This window comes from Rhineura floridana, chromosome 4 (genome assembly GCF_030035675.1).
Source record: "Rhineura floridana isolate rRhiFlo1 chromosome 4, rRhiFlo1.hap2, whole genome shotgun sequence".
Classification (NCBI taxonomy): Eukaryota; Metazoa; Chordata; class Lepidosauria; order Squamata; family Rhineuridae; genus Rhineura; species Rhineura floridana.
Window position 1 is genome coordinate 127759560 of NC_084483.1, and position 21398 is coordinate 127780957.

The window sequence follows — 21398 nt, forward strand, 5'->3', positions numbered from 1 at the left end:
ATGAATAATATCTGTGAGTAACCAACAATCTTGTAATTCTGTGTCTGAAGAGATGGGAATTTGTAGTAAAGGAATCTCCTGAACTGGTCTAGCCAGTTTCTTCGTTAAGTTAATGGGTCTGTCAAGTACCCAATCTAAGTGTCTAAAGACTTGGTCAAGACATCTGTTGGCATAGGAACAGCTGGCTGATGATGCTCTTCCAATAAGAGTAGAGCACCTCCCTGCCCTGTCCTGCGGCCAAGAGGTAGTCTGTTAGTGAGTGAATCTGATGTGGAGCTGGGAGCTGGAAAGATCCAGAGAGGCTTGACTGCTCTGTGTGCTGAGCCCCAAGCCATGGCTTTGGAGAGTCTTCTAGAAACCTAATAGGGAAACAAGATCTGTGGGAGTGTTAACGCTGTGAGCCCCTTCTAGCCTAAGCTCAGGTTGTCTATATGTATAAATAAAACCATATATCCTAAAGACACCAAAGTCTTGGCTGACCTTCATTCCAAGGAAACTGAACCTTCGGTAAGCGCTGGAACCCCTGGAAGTCTCACACTGCTCAGAGACTGGGGTGTGCGCAACACTGGTGTCAGAAATTGGGTTGAGTTTCCTGGAGCAGAAATGGAGGAACAGCAACACTCCCACAACAAATTAAATTGATGTACCAGCAACAAATGCAGCAGTTTCAAAGACATTTTGAAGGCAAGCTGAATGCTATGCTTCAGCAGCTTGACAGCGTCTTTGAAGAGAAAAAAGAGACCCTATGTAAGGAGGTAAGTGTCCTGCCTGATCAGGTGCTACAAGGAGTTGAGACTGACCCAGAAGCCCAGCTGCAGAGCACTCACATGGGAGTGGTGGTTAAAGAGATGCAGGGAGTAAATGGGCAGCTGAATGGAACTGAACTCCAAGGAGTCGCAGTCAGTAGCGGGGGGGAAAGAGGCCTTGACTCTCCAGGAGCCTGCCAGTGGGCAGAGATTGGGGTGTGCGCAATAATATAGTTCATGTAACACTACAGCTATGCCTACTCTCACACTACTGACTGATATTTGTCATTCCACACTCTTGAAATTTAACAATGGGAGCACTGAGTTGTAGGGCCACACATGCGTGCACACACACACATCTGGTCTACCTGTAGTGGTGAGTTAATCCTGTACAGCTCCTGTGAGCCATACGAAAGGACAGAGTGAGGTGGTGTTCGTCACCTTGCTTCCCAAGACAGAGGTCGCTGTCGGTACTCAAGAGGAGGGAAAGGTGCGGGGAAGCGGCAGGGAGGTCAGTGCAGGCACAGCAGCAGACACACTCTGACAGATGAGCAATGCTGCCCCACCCTGCTCTACTGGCTGCTACTGTGAAACTTCAGTATCTTACCCTTCTACCTCCCGTGTTGAGGCTCAAGATCAGTAGAAGGCATGACATCAGCAGTTCAGATGAGTAGACTTCTAAGATGTTCTTTTTAAAACCCTGTGCATAACAAGGAGGCTTGATTCAGTGCAAATCTGAAACCTGAAACAGGCATGCCATCACTCTTTCAACAAAGGAACAATGGTACATACGTAGCATTTGAAGGATTCTCTGAGACAATCCTTGTTGCACAGAGAGAGAAGCTCGTATACTGCTTTGAAGCCGGTGGTCACGGGTTCAAGCCCCCAATGCCTCTGTACACACTTTTATGGGGGGAGGGGTTAATGAAATTTCATTCTTCAGAAGCCAACAGCAGCTGGTAAACTCACATTACATCTGTGGAGTGAGGGATATTTCCAGTATCTGATGTACCACGTCTTTTGAACACCCTAAAGAACTTTATTTTCTTTATATATCACTCCATACAGCTTTTCAAAACAATTTTTAAGCTTGAAATGTGGGTTTTTATATTCTGCCAAGAATGTCTCTAATAAGATCAGTGGTTAAGAGCTTCAGGCTATGGCTCTTTGGTCACAACATTGTGATAGGGAGGTCTTTGCAGCCACATAAAGTGTTTGAAGAGAGAAACCCTTTTGAATTATTTCAAGGTGTCACCATTACATCTAGAGCTAGGGCAGAAATGCCTCCCAGGCAGAGTAATAGACTCTTACTATAATTGTTCCTGGTTGTAAGCAAGATGGAGAACATTCACGTGGAGTAGCCAAAGTTGCTGCAGTTCAGTCTCTGGGTGATCAAATGTAAAACTGAGTCCTCTGCATGACTAGGAGCTTAACTATACTTTATGCTAATCCTCCCTTCCCCTGTTGTAATGTCCTGCATGTTTTGGTTTTAATGAAAATCATCCCTCACACCAAGGTTTACACTTAAAAAAAAATCTCAGTGGGGTTGCAGGCCACACAATTAACACTATGCGTAGACAGGCTTAGGTCAGCTAAGGCTGGGAGTACCCAGGCCTTTCAACATGACAAAGCAATCTGATCTGCAAGTCATGCCCCACTAGTCTTGTGATTTCTGCTGATGACTGCATCTGTGAAGCACTCTGATGAGAAGTGGCAGTGCATACACCTTTGGCTTCTGCCATTGCTTCTGGCCCAGTTTTGGCACAGAAACTGCCTTGGTCTCCTTGTATGATGACCTACGTTGGGAGAAAGATAGGGGAAGTGTGTCCCTATTAATCCTCATTGCTCTCTCAGCAGTTTTCAGTACCATCGACCATGACATCTTTCAGGCTGGGGTGGATGGCACTACTTTGCAGTGGTTCTGCTCTCAGAGGGTGGTGTGCGGGGTTCCGCAGGGTTTGATTTTATCCCCATGCTATTTACCATCTACATGAAACGGCTGAGTGGGGTCATCCAGAGATTTGGAGTACGTTGTCAGCATCTCAACTCCACCTCCTCTACATCTCCAGGTGTGGCAGTGGATGTGCTAGAATGATGTCTTGCCTCAGTAATGGATTGGATGAAAGCCAATCAACTAAAGCTCAATCCAGACAAGACTGAGGCACTGTTAGTGGATGGTTCCCTAGACCGGATGGAGGGGATGTGGCCTGCTCTTGATGGGGTTACACTCCTGAAGGAGCAGGTGCAATACTTGGGGGTACTCTAGGATCCATTACTGTTACTTGAGGCTCAAGTGGCCTCGGTAGCAAGGAGTGCCTTCAATCACCTTTGGCTGCTGGCCCAGCTATGACCCTATCTGGACAGGGATAGCCTGACTTCTTTTGTATACGCCCTGGTAACCTCTAAGATGGATTACTGCAATGCATTATGAGTGGGGCTGCCTTATAAGATGGTTTGGAAACTGCAGCTAGTGCAGAATTCAGCAGGCAGATGGCTCACCAGGGCACATAACACCAATTCTGGCACAACTACACTGGATACCATTTAGTTTCTGGCTTTGACCTATAAAGCCTTATAGGACCCAGGACCCCAATACCTCAAGGCCCTCCTTTCCTTATATGAACCAACTTGGACCCTGCATTCAGCATCTGAGGCCTTTCTTTGTGTGTCCCCTCTGAGGAATGTGCAGAGGGTGGCGACATGAGACCTGGCCTTCTCAGTGGTGGCCCCCTGCTTATGGAATGCTCTCTCCAGGGAGGCACGCCTGTCCGCCATCATTATCTATTTTTAGGCGCCAGGTAAAATCATTTATCCCAGACATTTGGCTCCTAATTTTGGAGGGCTTCTGGAGAGCTCTTGAAGTTATAGCCTCTTTTTTTGGGGGTGGTGGTGTTCCACCGCTGTTATATTTATGTGATTTTAACTTTTTAATTTTTTTCAATAAATAAGATAGCACACATTGTCTGATCTAGGGTCTGCCTGGTCAACCAGTGTGTTGTGGCATGCAATGTCCCAGCTGTGTTCCACACTGAAAGATCAATTTCCTTTTTCTGCTTAGATTATGATCTTCATTGCTTCCAAACATTTTATTTATTTATTTAGTACATTTATATACTGCCCCATAGCTGAAGCTCTCTGGGCGGTTTACAGCAATTCAAAACATTAAAAACAAATATACACATTTAAAAACACATTTTTTAAAAAACAATTTAAAAACACATGCTAAAATGCCTGGGAGAAGAGGAAAGTCTTGACCTGGCGCCAAAAAGATAACAGTGTTGGCGCCAGGCACATCTCATCAGGAAGATCATTCCATAATTTGGGGGCCACCACTGAGAAGGCCCTCTCTCTTGTTGCCAGATTCCCAGCTTCCCTCTGAGTAGGCACCCAGAGGAGGGCCTTGGATGTTGAGCGTAGTGTACGGGTGGGTTCGTGTCGGGAGAGGCATTCCATCAGGTATTGTGGTCCCAAGCCGTGTAAGGCTTTATAGGTTAAAATCAGCACCTTGAATCGAGCTCGGAAACATACAGGCAGCCAGTGCAAGCAGGCCAGAATTGGTTTTATATGTTCAAACTGTCTGGTCCCTGTTACCAATCTGGCCACTGCATTTTGCACAAGCTGAAGCTTCCAAACCATCTTCAAAGGCAGCCCCACGTAGAGTGTATTGCAGTAATTTAACTTGGAGGTCACCAGAGCATGGACAACTGAAGCCAGGCTATCCCTGTCCAAATAGGGGTGTAGCTGGGCCACCAACCGAAGTTGGTAGAAGGCACTCCGTGCTACCGAGGCTACCTGAGCCTCAAGTGACAGAGATGGTTCTAGGAGAACCCCAAGCTATGAACCTGCTCCTTCAGGGGGAGTGCAGCCCCATCCAGGACAGGTTGGACATCCACCATCCGGTCAGAAGAACCACCCACCAGCAGCATCTCAGTCTTGTCTGGATTGAGCCTCAGTTTATTAGCCCTCATCCAGTCATAGCACAGGTGATCTTTTGACTTCTGACAGCTGCCTGAGAAGTTGTTCATGGGCAACCCAAAGTGGCAGCCACATAAGGTTGCCAGGTCAGAAGCATCCCAAACCCTGAGATTTTGGGGGTGGGCCTGAGTGATGTAATGGGGCGAGTCTAAGTGATGTCATTAAGCATGATACATTAAGCATCAACCACAGTTGCTTGGCGCATACAATTCATACAAAAACATTTATCTGATTGGAAATTAAGATAGAAATCTTGGCTAAAAGATGGAGCCTGGGTAGGGAACATTTAATCTAGCTAATTCACTTCTGACAAAAAAGGTTCAAGTGCCCTCAGGCTAGGCCAGTCCAGTCACCAGAAGTCCACTGTAGGAAGAAAGGAACCTAGTGTTGTGGAGATGTTAGATGGGAGCACTCAGGAGTAAAGATGGATTTTCTATAGCTGCAATTCTAAACACACTTACTAAGGGACTAAGACCCATAGAACTCAATAGGACTTACTTCTCAGTAGATATGGTTTGGATTGTGTTGTTGGTAAAGCTTGACTAGGGATCCTCTGCAAAGATATTCATATCCAAGTAGGGTTGGCAACTCCCTGCCTGGAATGCCCTGTCCCTACCTTTTAACATCCAAATTTAACATCATTTACGATAAAGGTAAATGAAATGCAAATAGAAAAAGAACAAAAGACAGTGATGATTTCTTAAATGCAATACCATACCAATCACAAGATTCCTACGAGTAAGGCAGAAAACTAAGCATCTCACAATCAGTCAGGATTCCTAACCAAAAACCAAAAATATGAAAAAGAAATATTTGTATAAGCATGACTATCAAATATATTTATTATTTACGCAACCTGTAAAGATATTTATAGTGCAATCCTATGTATAGTTGTTCAGAAGAAAGTCCCCATGTATTCAGTGGGGCTTACACAAACAGGGACAGAACTACAACCTCAAGTGATAAGCAACTTCATTCAGGCAACCCAAAATTCAGAATCATGCCACTTTACGCTGTTTTGCAACTGTTTATTTATACTTGTTTTTATGGTTATTGGATTTTAAAGGGATTTCTTATTGTGAGCTGCCTTGGTTTCCAGACTGCAACCCTACCTCACAGGGTTGTTAGAAAATCCCCACACACACACACACACAGAGGAGATGTAAAAATACATACACCCCATATAATCGTCTATCGTCAAAACCAGTTGATCATTGCAGAACATTAAAAAAATCAGTATTAGTTTCCTATATAATAAAAACAGTGATACCTAAGTAAGCCCTCCTAATTGCTTTAAAAATAGGATTGGAGGGGGAGAGAAAGATATACACCAACACAATTCTTTCCTATGTTCACTCAAAAGTCCCATCAATTTACAACACAATCCTAACCATGTCTACTCAAAAAGAAGTCCTATTGAATTCAATGGGGTTTACTCTGGGTATGTTTATTCTGGAAAAACAGGTACTGGATTAAAGTTTCAATTTGGGAAGTTTGCAGAACACTGTCCTCTTCAAAATTTAAACCTTACTCCTACACACAAGAGAGAAAAAGACTGAAAGCTTACTTATTCAATCTGTGAGATGTTCAGAAAAGCAGGAAAAAGCACGTTTCTGAGCCTTGGGCCAGTCACTACCTCTCAGCCTCAGAGACAGGCAATGGTAAACTCCCTCTGAATACCACTTTACCATGAAAACGATATTCATAGGGTCGCTGTAAGACGGAATCGACTTGAAGGCAGACAATTCAATTTGACTCTATATGTTTGGCTCTATCATTCCTTCTCAATCACAACCCTGATTTCTTATTGGCTAAAAACCTAAAAGGGCAGGGATCAGTGCAGAACGTAGAGCAACTACGAAGTTGGGGGGGGTGGCTGATGGTTTGCTGTATATCTCTGGAACCAGACTACCTAGAAGCTTAATTTTTTTAAAATGAAAGCTGAAAGTCCAGAGATTAAGGTGAGTCACCCAGAGGGGACTCCCCAAAACCGGAGTCTCTGGCTGAAAAACGGAGGTCTGGTAACCCTACAGCCACATGATATGTGGGAATTCAGAGCCTTTGCCTAATCATCTGATGTTCCTGCCAACTGATACTTTTCAATCACTTAGAAAGTGCCAAATGTTGAAAACGTAGCAACATGTCAGACATATTTTATTACTTGGACCATCTTAGAAGAAATTCTGTATAGCTAAATGCAGAAATTGAATTAATTTTTAATTTAAATATAATGGAAGAAAAAGGAACAAGTAGTACCCCTATTAACAATTCCAGCTTTAAGTAATCAACAAAAACAGCATGCCCTTTTGTGGTACCTTGCTTTTACCGTTGACTAATTTCACAAGACTCTGCATGTGCTATAAAGCACTTCTCCAAAACAGAAAGGACTTTTAATCTCCCCTCTGTACACACATTAATCTAAAAAACACATCACTAAAAGATTTAAATTGCACACCAACTTACATTTTATAAGCTCCACAAAGTACATGGTATAGCTACTTCTATGAGGTTTGCTTGTTCCCAAGGAAACCAGTGAAACATTCCAAGTTCTTCTTAGACTCCCTACGGCTGTTAAGCAACAATGCACGACTGACCAGGCCTGATCAAAAGCAAAGCCTCAGTTCCTGGATATCATATTTCCATGGGGTTAGCTTTTCTTTGCAACAGAGGATATTTTAACTTAATGGTAAATCCAACTTCTTTGCTTCAATGACAAGCTAGTTAAAAATGGATAAATACAACAAATTTTCCAAGATAGTTTTTCCGAGTTCTTATACTGAATTTATAATAAATGTGTGTATCAGACATAGTCACTTTAGGTATGGGGCGATGTATGAATGAGGGAACAGCTAAAAAGGCAACAGGAGGTTTGCAGCTGGCAGCAGAAATAGAGTCTGCAAGCTGCTTATATTGTTATGATCAATAGTTGGAACAAATGAACTAATTCTGGAAATGCTCAACAAAAATGCTTTCCTGTGGTTAACATAGTATAGCAGTCATCTCAAGTTAGCAATAAAAGTGGTCCTCAGAATGATTTATGTACCCCTACCTAACAGCACGGAACTATTTATCCTATGAAGACAAATTGAGCAGGGTTCCTGTCTCTCTCCCACTTCCCCAGAAATAATAAAAATGAACACAAACTATATTTTTTATAAAATCTCTGTATTCAGTAATATTCACAACATGTATATATGTATATGCATGAATAATTCAATTAAAATTATGAACAATTCTAAATATTTAATGTATCATACATATATTTATATGTATAATTACATATCCACAGAAGATGTCTTGCTGCATTACAGCCAGCTGTTAAAGCAGAAACAGGATTCACTATAGGACCCCAGATATGCATATGTTCTGGCTGTTTGGTTTTGCAAAATTATTTACAAGTTATCTAGATCATAATAAATAATTATATGTTCTGTTGTACAAACATAATAGTAAAGTTTTGAGATTTCTTAAATACAAAGACTGCAGATGAATACATGAAAGTAATACATACCATGTACAGTATTTATAATTTATAAATGCAAAGTTAAGACCTATTTAAATTATTGCACTTGCATATTTCTTTTTACAAAGAATGTTCTCAGTATTATATATATATATATATATATATATATATATATATCTTCCCCAGCCCAACCTCTTAGATATAGTAAAATTGGGTATTGTTGCCTTTTAAGTTCTTTCTTCCCACTACAACCTACTGAACCTGGATATACATGGTTTTAAATCTACAAACCAATTACATTAGTAATGTTTTGAGTGTATGACAGAGTATACACCCTGTTTCCATTGAGCACAGTTTTTCGGTCAGCAAAAAATTACTGTGATGTGCCTTTGATAGGTTGGAATATACAATCTATAATCTGAGTCTCCTAATAGCAATTAGGAGAGAATGGTATCCTCAGAACAAATGAGCTTGCTTTACACATTGCACAACATGGGGAATGCATCACAGTGTTTTCAAAGCATGTATAGGAGAGTCAGAACTTCATGAAGTGTTACAGGCAGCCACATTTTTACAAAATCAAATGCTGTACGTTTTCTATAGCACTGACTGAGCAAGTGACTCAGACATTTTAACACAACCCAGAGGATACAGAACTTTCTCAAATCATGTACTCCATGTAAAGTATATCATTGGCTCCACCAGTATGGCCATGCAGCACCAACTTCACTGCTGCTCTGCCCTGCCCCAGTGCCGTTCATGTAAGCTATAGAGATGTGGGTATAGGGAGGACGGTTCGTCAGCTCTGCCTCACTACAACACCCACTACTGGCTACTACACAATTCATTACATGTGGCTTGTAATCTTTCATCTTACTTCTTCTATAAATTGTTACTAGCTGATTACCTCTTAACTTTTATGTGAAATTATTCTGATAACTTCACATGTGATAGATGTGCAAGTGTCTACTTATAGGCTGCAGTTTGGGACAATGCCTTGTGACCACAAACATACCTACTAACAACAAAATCCCAGGAGATGGAAGGCTATGTATGCACTTAATATAAGCATGTAAATTTTACATTGTAAAAGATAGCAGTTATGTAATACCACCAAGAACATTACACGACTTTGATCTACCTAATTTCTGAGATTATTTTATATTGGAAAAAGGAATACATTTCAAGAGGGCTGTGGGGGCAGCAGAGAACAAGTAATATGTGTGTGTGTATATATAAATATATGATCATCTGCAAGCAGTCTGATGTGATTCTGACATCCATGCAATCAGTGCATGTGAGAGTGCAGCCTATTTTCATAATTCTGTTTGTCTTTTCAAGTGAGAGTCATTATTGTGAAACCAGGCTGCACTCACTTGTATGGTTAGTAGTGCCCACACATACCAAACAACTTCCATCACCATCAGCAGATGCATAAGTATTGAGGTACACCATACATACCATTACCACTATAGTGTAAGCCAGCCTGAAGTCTGAATATTTGCCATTTTTAAATATTATCACATCTGGAACCATTTCTTGCACATTACTACTGTCATTTTTCTAGGTGTATATATATATACACACATTGTGCACAGGAATGCTTTAGATTAATCAGAAAAATATGTAACACATGATTTCACACATATAAGCATTATATGCAGTTATCCAAATGAACAAAATCAGATCATACTAGGTGTATATTCTTCCTTTCACAGCAGCTTGGTTCTGCTCCATATATCACTATAACAAGTGAATTCATTAAAGTGAATCAGCAGAAGACCTTAACAGTTAGGGCACTGTAGTCAACTGCATCTTTTTAAGAACCTGGGTCTTTTAAAAGACCTGCCAGTGCACAGTTTTAAACCTAACTATCTTATGTATGACAAAGGTTCAAGTATATTTCTGCAACTGTATTTCTGATCAAACAGTATACACTTATGTATAAACTTGTAACAGAATGCACTCAATTATAACCTAAGGCAAATTTCTTTGGAGACCCAGTCAGGTTTTTTTTAAATAGAATAAATATTTTCTGCTAATGTAATATTATGAACAATGTACAGACAGCATAGTCTGCATAGTATGTTGAACAACAATGGAAAAGTTATGAGTCAGATAAAAATATAATTTTCACATAAATATCACGCTAAAGCAACATTCCCCCAAATCCATCATAGGATCCATAATATGCGAGCTCAAAAAAAAGTGTTGTTGGTACTGTGTAGAGGACAGGCAAACACTAGACTGAAGTCTGCTTCTAATGTTCCTCCATAATGGCATGGGATTAACTCTTAAGCATCATGCTATGGCTGATATTTTGCAGTGGCAACAACAACAACAAAAAGTACTTTGAGAATTACAGTAAGTGAAATCTATTGTCAGAAAATGAAGTCAGAATCCGAGTCATTTTCAGAGTTCATAGATCATCGCACAGATACCAACCTGAAAACACATATTCTCATAGTACCTTTTCATTCATCTTCACGTTGTTGAGGATACACCTAAGTAACAAGAGAAGCAGCCTTAGTACAGTGTTCCCAATGGCTTCTTCACATGAACCCCTAAATCAGGAATGGAAATCTTTTTTTTTTCTTGCTTGAGAGCTGCATTCCCTGTAGGCCAATCCTATTAGGGTTGCATGGCAGTAGTGAGCGTGGCCAAAGCAAGTAAGCATGGCCAAACTGGACATGGCAGTCACACAATCAAACATACACTAAGCACACAACACACACATGTAAAGATTTGTGCAGATCAGGCGTATATGTGGTAGACTTTCTATGTATAGTCATTGAAATATAACATCCATTATATAAATGGCAACCAGGACCATAAGCGAATGCATAAAGCAAATGCAAGGACGATAAGCAATCCTGCTCCTCTACTATTCATAGACTCTACACTTGGGAGGTTTGAGGGAACAGGTAAGACGAAGGGCAAAGAAAAAGACTAGTTCCATATCTGTTCAAGTTCACAGAAGAACTCACATTGAGGTCAGTAGGGCTAGGATTAAACCTAATGGCGTAATTTATACATCCTATAAATCTATTATTAAGGTTAAAATGTTTGCACTTGGTCTGAAAATTGATTCTGCAAAGAGGTATACACTTATTTCACATAATGTAATTATCTGCAGAAGTCAGTACAGATCTTAATTCACAGTTTCTGAGTGCAACCAAATCCAAATCAGCTCTCTTGTTCAGCGGGCAACCTGCTTACAAGACTAGGAAAGGAAGTTTTTAAAGGTTCCCAGTTGTTTGGGAATTTGATGGGAAGGGGCTGAATAAGATACACAGAGTAGTAGTGAGCAACAGAAAAGCTAGTGAGAACATCTGTTTCATTTATTGTGATGGTACCATGACCTAGTAAATATGACTTTTGTTTGGAAGGTCCTGCTTTTTGTGGATTAGTTGGGATTGGGAGACATGTCATATAAATTGACTGATTTGAATACTTGGCAGATCTCTGCTGCCAAATTTGAAATTCAGCCCATTTTTCTTACGAATGTTGACAGGAAGGCCCTCTGGTACCTGATAGGACAGCTACGGCTCTCCTTACCAGAGGTTCATATTCTATTTTTTCCAGTGTAAAAATAAACACATACTCTAGTATATGAAATTACTTTGAAGAACCAAGGGTTGTACCTTTCAGATGTTTAACATGCCTGCAATAGAGCAGTTGCCCATGATGTTTATAGAAGAATTTTTTGGAGTTTTGTATCTGGAAATTAAATTCCCCCCATTTGCAGCAAGTTAATTCAAGTACTGTAAACTCAATGATAGTTTCAGCCCCAGAGATTTTCTGCTATAGTTTTAACTGATTGCACAAATATCAAACACAAACATTCACAATAACAATGGGGAAAGATCCTATTTATAACCAAGAACTTCCCAACTGAAACTGGTATTAAAGCCAGAGACAGTATAGTGTTGTACAAGTACCACTGAAAATCCCTACTACAAAGACACAATTTAAAAGCAACACCTAAGATTTGCCTTCTCCGCCCAACAAATTTAAATTAAGGCCTCAGCAAATTAGCCCATGAGAAAAAGCCGTCTTTTATATTTACAAGCCAAACATTTGCTTTGATAACTGATTCTGCAACAGTTGAATTGTCAGTCAGTCTGTTCACACTGTATCACCAAAGAAAGAAAATTTGCACAAGGCTTCCCAGTTAGAATTTGCAGTGTTTATCTTTTTAAAAGCCTAAAAAAGGAGTGGGAGTCTCAAATAAATTTTAAAATGTGTATCAATCAGTTATCTTCACAGGTACTGAGTCTGTCCCCGTGCTATTTGACTGTGGTGGTATCCATCCATAAGCTTCTTCTCCTCGTATCACTTTTTCCCATTGTTTAAGATTTTCCCTGGAGAAGCAAAAAAGAGAACATTGAATGTAAGATTATTTTCAAAATAGGACATCTAAGCATTAGCAATATTATATAAGCATCAGCAGTATTTTATAGGGATCAACTGCTCTTGTTTATGTTAATAGGCCTCTTAATTTTGGGGAACTTCAAAGGGAGACTCTAGTATAAAACCACTGAATTAGAATTTACCAAGGACTTCAATTCTATCACCCGTGGCCTGAGTTAATGGGTGTCTATCTCATTATTAGTTTTAATTAGGTTACTAAAGCCATGATATTTGTGTTATCATCAACACTTCTTGCAAATGGACAATTAGTAAGTATCTTTAATGTAATTATCACAGTGCATACTTTTCACATTTCATTTCTCCCTGGCCTCACTGCTTACAATCCCCACTTCCCACAACCAACTTAAGATAATGTTTCATGTATCTGACAAAATAGACTCTACTCCATGAATGCTGTTACCAGGGATAGACAGAAAACCTGTAGCCCTCCTGCTGCTGTTGGACTACAACTCTCATCATCCCTGTTGGTCATGCTGGCTGGGATTAATGTGAGTCAGAGTTCAATCACATCTGGAAAGTCACAGTTTGACTACTCTAGGCTTATGCCGCAATAGCTGTATTTCTGTATCTCAAGCTACAGGGAGCCTGCTGACAAAGTATCTCGACCCCAGCTGACAAAGTGTCAAGGTGAGTTAAGCAGCAGAGCAAGGAAGTCAGGGCACTCCCACTCTGCCTGTCTGTTTTCTGACCTAAACAAAACCTAAGCTTTTCATAAATTAACTCAATAAACTACCAAAAGAATTATGCAGGTAAGAAGCCAGCAGAGGTGTGGGGGCTTCCCAGTGTTCTGCACTGTCTGCAACATGTACCACTATCTTCCTGGACAGAAATCATGGGTGTGCCCTCAGTGCAATGAGATCCTGGCACTCTGGGAACAAGTTTGTTGTCTTGAGGCCAAGGTGGCTGTCCTGGAGAAGCTGAGAGGCAGAGAGGTTTGTGAATGAGGCCTTTGGGGACATGATAGCTCTCATGATATCATTTAGAATGAGGGCCTTGGCGAAGGGGAATGTCCATCTGAGGAAGAGGGACATTATTCTTTAGAAGGGACCCGTTCCTTGGGGGAAGGCATCCTCTCATGCCAAGGATACGTCTCCGAGGGGGTGGAGAAATCCTTGTACTGGGTGATTTGATCATTAGGAATATAGATAGTGGGATGTGCGAGAGGCGTGCAGACTCCAAGTGATTTGCCTGCCTGGCGCAAAGGTTGCAGATGTTGCCTATCGGCTAGGTAGCTTGGTAAACAGTGCTAGGGAGGAGTCAGTAGTCGTGGTGTATGATGGCACCAATGACATGGGAAAATGCAGTATTGAGGTCCTGGAAGTAAAATTAGGTTGCTAGAAGGATATTGAAAGCCAGGTCCTCCAAAGTAGCTTTCTCTGAAATGCTACCAATTCCACACAAAGGGCCAGCTAGACACACACAGCTTTGTAGTCTCAATGCTTAGCTAAAGCAATGGTTTCGAGAGAAGGGGTATGGATTTGTTAGGCACTGAAGAACATTTTTGGACAAGCCAGGCCTGTACAAAAGATATGGGCTCCACTTGAACCAGGATGGAGCCAGACTGCTGGCGCTTAAAATAAAAAAGGTGGCAGAGCCACTTTTAAACTGATTGAGGGGGGAAAGCCGACAGAAACTGAAGAGGGTTCGGTTCAGAATAAACCTCCCCCTGCGATAAAGAAAAAAAAAGATGAAAATTTAAATGGAACAGGCCTAGAACTAGACCTTGTGAGCGCTGGGGCACAGGACAGCAATTCAGAAAGGCAAAATTACCACAGGCCAAACCAAAAGTGCCAGACACTTGAAGAGAGACACTATATACAAATATTTATAGGCCAATGGTAGAAGCCTCTGAGCCAAGACACAACAACTGGAGTGCTTGGTCTTAGAGGACAGCATTGATATAGTAAGCATAATGGAAACATAGTGGAATGGAGAAGAGTAGTGGGACACAGCTGTCCCTGGATATAAATTATATCAGAATGACAGGGAAATAAGTTTTGGAGGTGGTGTTGCTCTACACATGAAACAGGGCATTGTATCCAGCAAGCTAAAAACTCCCAAAGAGGCAGACTCCTCCACAGAATCAGTGTGGGTGGTGATACTGGGTCCCAAGAATAATTTAGTACAGGGGTCATTCTATTGTCCCCCTAACCAAAATGCTGAGGGAGATCTTGAAATGAAAAATGAAATTGAGGAAGTATCCAAAGTAGGAAATGTAGTAATGGGTGACTTCAACTACCCTGATGTAGACTGGCTACATATGTGTTCCAGTCATGACAAAGAGGTAAAATTTCTAGATACCCTAAATGACTGTGCCTTTGAACATTTGGTCATGGAACCGGCCAGAGGGACAGCAACCCTGGACTTAATATTAAGTGATGACCAGGACCTGGTGCGAGATGTAAGTGCTCTCAAATTGATTAGGAACAGTGAACAAATAAATAAATAAATAAATAAATAAATAAATGGCCAATTGCCAAGAAAATCCAACACTTTTGACTTCAAAAGAGGAAACTTCCCCCAAATGAGAAGACTGGTAAAAAGGAAGTTGAAAGGCAAAGTCCAGAGGGTCAAATCACTCCAAAACGCTAGGGTGTTGTTTAAAAACACAATATCAGAAGCTCAGCTGGAATGTATACTGCAGATCATGAAAGTTACCATTAGGGCCAAGAGGATGTTGGTGTGGTTAACGATCAGAGTCAAAGAAGCTATTAGAAGCAAGAAGGCTTGTCTGAATGAGGAGAATAAACAGGAACACAAACTCTGGTAAAAGAAATGTAAGAAGACAATAAGGGATGCCAAAAAGGAATTTAAGGAGCACATTGCTAAAAACATAAAAACCAACAACACAAAATTATTGAAATACATTCAAAGCAGGAGACCCTCTAGGGAGACAGTTGGACCCTTGTTTGACAAGGGAATCAAAGGTGTACTTAAGCAAGATAAGGAAATTGGAGAGAAGCTAAATGAATTCTTTGCATCTGTCTTGACAGGAGAGGATAAAGAGTAGATCCCAGCGCCTGAACTAACTTTTGCAGGAAGGGAGTCTGAGGAACTGAGACAACCAGTGATAACAAGAGATGATGTTCTAGACTTAATAGACAAAATTAAAATTCACAAATCACAGGGTACAGATGGCACCCACCTGAGAGTTGTGAGAATGCTGATCTTCTAACAAAAATATATAGCTTGTCCTACAGATCCACCTTCATACCCAAGGACTGGAAAGTGGCCATTGTAATGCTAATCTTAAAAAAGGGATTCAGGGGGGATCCCAGAAGTTACATGCTGGTTAGCTTAACATCTCTCGCAGGAAAACTGGTAGAAAGTATTGCTAAAGATAAAATAACCAAGCATATAGACTATATAGGAATCAAATTGGTTATATAACTCGTAACAGAAGATGGGGAAGTTCCATGCTTTCTGTGAAAATAAGACCAGGAGCAGACTGTGGTACAGATCATGAACTGGTTGCATCGAAAATCAGAGTAAAGCTAAAGAAGAACAACAAAGCAATCATAATGCCAAAATACAATTTAAATAATATCCCAGAAGCATATAAAGATCAAACAAGGAACAGGTTTGGGGCTTTAAACTAAGTTGACAGAGAACCAGAAGAACTATGGAATGAAGTCAGAGATGTTATCAGGGAAAAATGCAAAAAGACAATACCTCTAGTTAAAAAGAGAGAAAGACCTCAATGGATGACTGAAGAAACTCTTAAAATGGTTAAAGAGAGAAGGAAAGCAAAAGCAAAGGAGATATAACATGTTCAGTACTCTAAGTGCAACAATACAGCAACTAGTACACAGGGACAAAGAGAACTATTACAATCGTTATTGTATAGAAACAGAAGAGAACAAAAAGGGAAGAACAAGAGCCCTATTCCAAAAGATTAGAGAAATTAAAGGGAAATTTAAACCAAGACTAGAGATTTTGAGTAATCAACAGGGGAACACACTGACTGACCGAGATGAAATAAAAGGAAGATGGAAGCAATACACTGAAGAACTCTATAAAAGAGTTGCCAGGATGACAGATTCGTTCACGGAGGAACCGTATGATGCAGAAGCAGAAATTTTAGAATATGAGGTGAAAGCTGCTCTTAAAATACTTGGAAGAAACAAATCACCAGGAACAGATGGCATACCAATAGAGTTGCTACAAGCTACTGAAACTGAATCAGTCCAAATTTTGACAAAAATTCGTCAACAAATATAGAAAACTAAACAATGGCCCACAGACTGGAAGCGTTCCATATTCGTCCCAATTCCAAAGAAAGGGGATCCCAGGGAATGCAGTAATTATCGAACTATTGCCTTAATATCCCATGCAAGTAAAGTAATGCTCAAGATTCTACAACAAAGGCTCTTACCATATATGGAGTGAGAAATGACAGGCATCCAAGCTGGATTTAGAAAGGGAAGAGGCACTAGAGATCATATTGCAAACATACATTGGATAATGGAATGGACCAAGGAATTTCAGAAGAAAATCACCCTGTGCTTTATAGATTACAGCAAAGCCTTTGACTGTGTAGATCATGAAAAAGTACGGAATGCTTTAAAAGAAATGGGGGTGCCACAGCATATGATTGTCCTGATGCACAACCTACACTCTGGACAAGAGGCTACTGTAAGGACAGAATATGGAGAAACTGATTGGTTCCCCATCGGAAAGGGTGTGAGACAGGAGTGTATTTTATCACCCTACTTGTTTAATCTATACGCAGAACATATCATACAGAAAGCGGGACTGGACCAAGATGAAGGAGGTGTGAAAACTGGAGAGAGAAATATCAATAATTTAAGATATGCAGACGATACCATACTATTAGCAGAAACCAGTAATGATTTGAAACGAATGCTGGTTAAAGTTAAAGAGGAAAGCACAAAAGCAGGACTACAGCTGAACGTCAAAAAGACTAAAGTAATGACAACAGAAGATTTATGTAATTTCACAGTTGACAATGAGGACATTGAACTTGTCAAGGATTATCAATACCTCAGCACAGTAATTAACCAAAATGGAGACAATAGTCAAGAAATCAGAAGACTATGGTTATGACAATAAGATTATCATAATTAGTAATGAGATGGATTAATCGATATGCTTATCTGGAAAAAAAAATTGATAGATATATTTCTTAAAGAATTGAAACCTCTCTTTGACTTTTTGTGGAAAGAATAAAGTAATGTTTATGAGATTTGATGATTAAGTAAGATAACTACTGGAGGAAAGTGATTTTATAATATGACTTAAGAGACAGGATTGCTATATATTATAGACTTATAACTGATTTGATCTTTGACAAATGGGAAGTCAATATTTTACTCTTTATTTTTTATTTTTGTTTTTTTTTTTTTCTTCTTTTCTTTTTTTCTTTTTGTTTAACTATTTTTGATTTTGTTTTTTGTCTTTGAATGTTTTATGATTTTGTCTTGTATGTTTTATGAAAATCTGAATAAAAATTATTGAAAAAAAAAAAAAAAGAAATCAGAAGAAGGCTAGGACTGGGGAGGGCAGCTATGAGAGAACTAAAAAAGGTCCTCAAATGCAAAGATGTATCACTGAACACTAAAGTTGGGATCATTCAGACCATGGTATTCCCAATCTCTATGTATGGATGTGAAAGTTGGACAGTGAAAAAAGCGGATAAGAGAAAAATCAACTCATTTGAAATGTAGTGTTGGAGGAGAGCTTTGCACGTACCATGGACTGTGAAAAAGACAAATAATTGGGTGTTAGAAGAACAAATTAAATCAGAACTATCAGTGGAAGCTAAAATGATGAAACTGAGGTTATCATACTTTGGACACATAATGAGAAGACATGATTCACTAGAAAAGAGAATAATGTAGGGAAAAATAGAAGAGGGTAGAAAAAGAGGAAGGTCAAGCAAGAGATGGATTGATTCCATAAACGAAGCCACAGACCTGAACTTAGAAAATCTGAAGAGGGTGGTTCATGACAGATGCTCTTGGAGGCCACTGATTCATAGGGTCGCCATAAGCCGTAATTGACTTGAAGGCATATAACAACAACATGGAAGAGCAAGTCTTGCTGAAGCAGAACCAGCATGGCTTCTGCAAGGATAAGTCCTGTCTCACGAATGAATGAATGAATGAATCTTTATTTTTACCCCGCCCTTTTTCCAAAACTGGAACTCAGGGCAGCTTACAAATAAAAACTACACATAGGTAAAAAAAACATACAAAAATATACAATTAAAATAGAATTAAATTATTCGTGACATTAAAACCATGAAACATACACTTAAAATACTAAGACAATTTAAAACATTAAGAATAGGACCATAGAACAATAGAACAGACCTTATGAGGCCCTATCTTAAACATCTTCTAGTCCAAAAGCCTGTCAGAATAAAAAAGTCTTTGCCTGCCGACGGAAGGATAGCAAGGAAGGGGCCATTCGTGCTTCCCTAGGAAGAGAGTTCCAGAACCTGGGGGCAGCCACCGAGAAGGCCCTATGTCGCATCCCCACCAATCGCGCTTGTGAACGTGTTGGGACTGAGAGAAGGGCCTCTCCTGAGGATCTCAATGCCCGGGCGGGCTCATATGGGGAGATACGGTCTGACAAATAGCCTGGACCTAGGCCGTATAGAGCTTTATAGGTCAAAACCAGCACTTTGAATTGTGACCGGAAACAAACAAATCTATTAGAGTTCTTTGGGAGAGGTGATCCAGTTCACATAGTGTACTTGGACTTTCAGAAAGCTTTGACAGAGTAACTCAGAAAAGACTGCTGAGTAATCTTAGCACTTATGGAGTAACAAGAGAGGTCCTGTTGTGGATCATGAATTAAGTAGCAGAAAATAGAGAGCAGGAATAAATGGACGTTTCTCCCAAGAGAGGGAGAATGTGGAGTGCCCCTAAGGGTCGGTATTGGGACCTGTGCTTTATAACTTGTTCATAAATGATCGAGATTTATGGAGGAGCAGTGAAGTGGCCAAGTTTACTGATGATACTAAATTGTTCAGAGTTCTTAAAATAAAAAGGGATTGCAAAAAGCTACAAAAGACCTCTGACTGAATAGGCGGTAAAATGGCAAATGCAATTCAAAGTAAACAAGTGTAAAGCTATGCATATTCGAGCAAACAGCTTTACACTTGTTTACACTGAAATGCATTTGCCATTTTACTGCCTATTCAGTCAGAGATCCTTTTGTAGCTCTTATGTAAAGCTATACATATGTAAAGCTATGCATATTGGAGCAGATACCCCTTGCTGGATCGTCACCTTGTAGTAGTGAGTGGACTTGTGTGTTCCAATGAACCCCATGAGCGATGCTGTCGGGAGTCATGTACTCCCAGCAGGGTCACCCATGGCAGTAAGGTCAAGGGAGAGGAACCAGACAAAGGACGATCCAAGAATGTCCTCAACAGCAGAACAGGCGGAGGATAACAATGTGTATGTTACAACAGCTGTGAAGGCGGATGAAGGCTGCAACAGATAAAAGATTTCCAATCGTCATAGTATCCATGCCATTGGATCAAAGCCTCTTTCTGTCAAGATTGTGTGTTGATCGTCGTGCACTGATCTCCCCGCATAAAACAAATTCACGCACAGGCGTCTTCCAACCAAACCAAACCAAACCAAAAGCACCATGGCGATCGGCGAATAGCGACAGGGGCAGGACTGTGAAATCCGGAAGCCCCTAGTCATGGACCGACACATGGGCGGTGGATAGACTCAGTCATCCTGGCTCAAGGACTGAGGCAGTTGAGTAGTTCAGCAGCTATATCCACGACTGAGCAGTCCTATTCAGGATCCACTCTGCTCACCCCATATGGGAAGGAGGCTACAAAAGGTGCTCTAAACATAGTCTGCCTCATCTCTCTCCCTGACTGGATCACCACGTCCAGTGGGGTCACCACTTAGTGGTCGCAAAAGACAAATGAACTTTGGAGCATGGAATATGCGGACATTGCTGGACAATACAGATAGTGAATGTCCTGAACGCAGGACTGCCATCATCGCAAGGGAGTTGAGATGTTTTAAAATTGACATAGCAGCACTCCAAGAAACTCAGAGCAGGAGAGGGACAACTAAAGGAAGAGGAAAGGACTGCCTGAACAAGAACGACGAATACATGGAGTAGACTTTGCTATTAAAAATGATCTTATGAAGCTCTTCTCAGAAGTTCCTACTGGCATTAATAAACGACTCTCAACTCTCTGATTAAAACTCACCAAAAACCAGCAGGCAACTATTCTAAGTGCTTATGCACCAACATTAGATGCTGATGAAGACATCAAGCAAAAAATTTATACCCAGGTGGACATGATCTTATCAGAGATATCTAAGGGGGATAAAATTATCCTCCTGGGCGATTTCAATGCAAGAGTTGGGCGTGATCTGGATTTATGGCCAGAAACCATTGGGAAAGAAGGAGTTGGCAATAGCAACCTGAATGGCATTCTACTTCTGACTAAATGTGCAGAGCATAATCTTGTTATTACAAACACACTCTTCCGCCAGAAAGATAAATTTAAAACATCATGGAAGCACCCTTGGTCGAAGCACTGGCATCTCCTGGATTACGTAATTGTCCGTGCCATAGATCGTCGTGATGTTCTCCTCACTAGGGGCAAGACAAGTGCTGATGATGCTGGACAGATCACCGATTAATTCAATCCGCTATGGCCATTAATATTGTTCCTCAACGCAGGCTCCAAGGAAGAAAACCAAGGCGTAAAATGAACATCCATGCCCTTCAAGATCCTATTAAGCGAGCCTGCTTTCAAGCAACTCTCAAGA

At 40.6% G+C, this 21398-nt stretch overlaps 2 protein-coding genes across 6 annotated transcripts in view; both read right to left on the reverse strand.

Moving 5' to 3' along the window:
• Positions 1-7266, reverse strand: part of C4H6orf118 (chromosome 4 C6orf118 homolog) — a 53743-nt gene extending 46477 nt beyond the window's left edge. The window contains exons 1-2 of the mRNA XM_061626372.1: positions 7185-7266; positions 1354-1446 (exon numbers count right to left, since the gene is read on the reverse strand). The gene's annotated coding sequence lies outside the window, so the exon portion shown is untranslated. The remainder of the gene's footprint in view (positions 1-1353; positions 1447-7184) is intronic.
• Positions 7267-10152: 2886 nt separating this feature from the next.
• PDE10A (phosphodiesterase 10A) overlaps positions 10153-21398 on the reverse strand; it is a 205405-nt gene continuing 194159 nt past the window's right edge. For all 5 annotated transcript variants that reach the window (XM_061624354.1, XM_061624351.1, XM_061624353.1 and 2 more), the window contains one exon: positions 10153-12548. In XM_061624354.1, the coding sequence (XP_061480338.1) occupies positions 12434-12548 (115 nt within the window). In that variant the 3' untranslated portion in view covers positions 10153-12433. The remainder of the gene's footprint in view (positions 12549-21398) is intronic.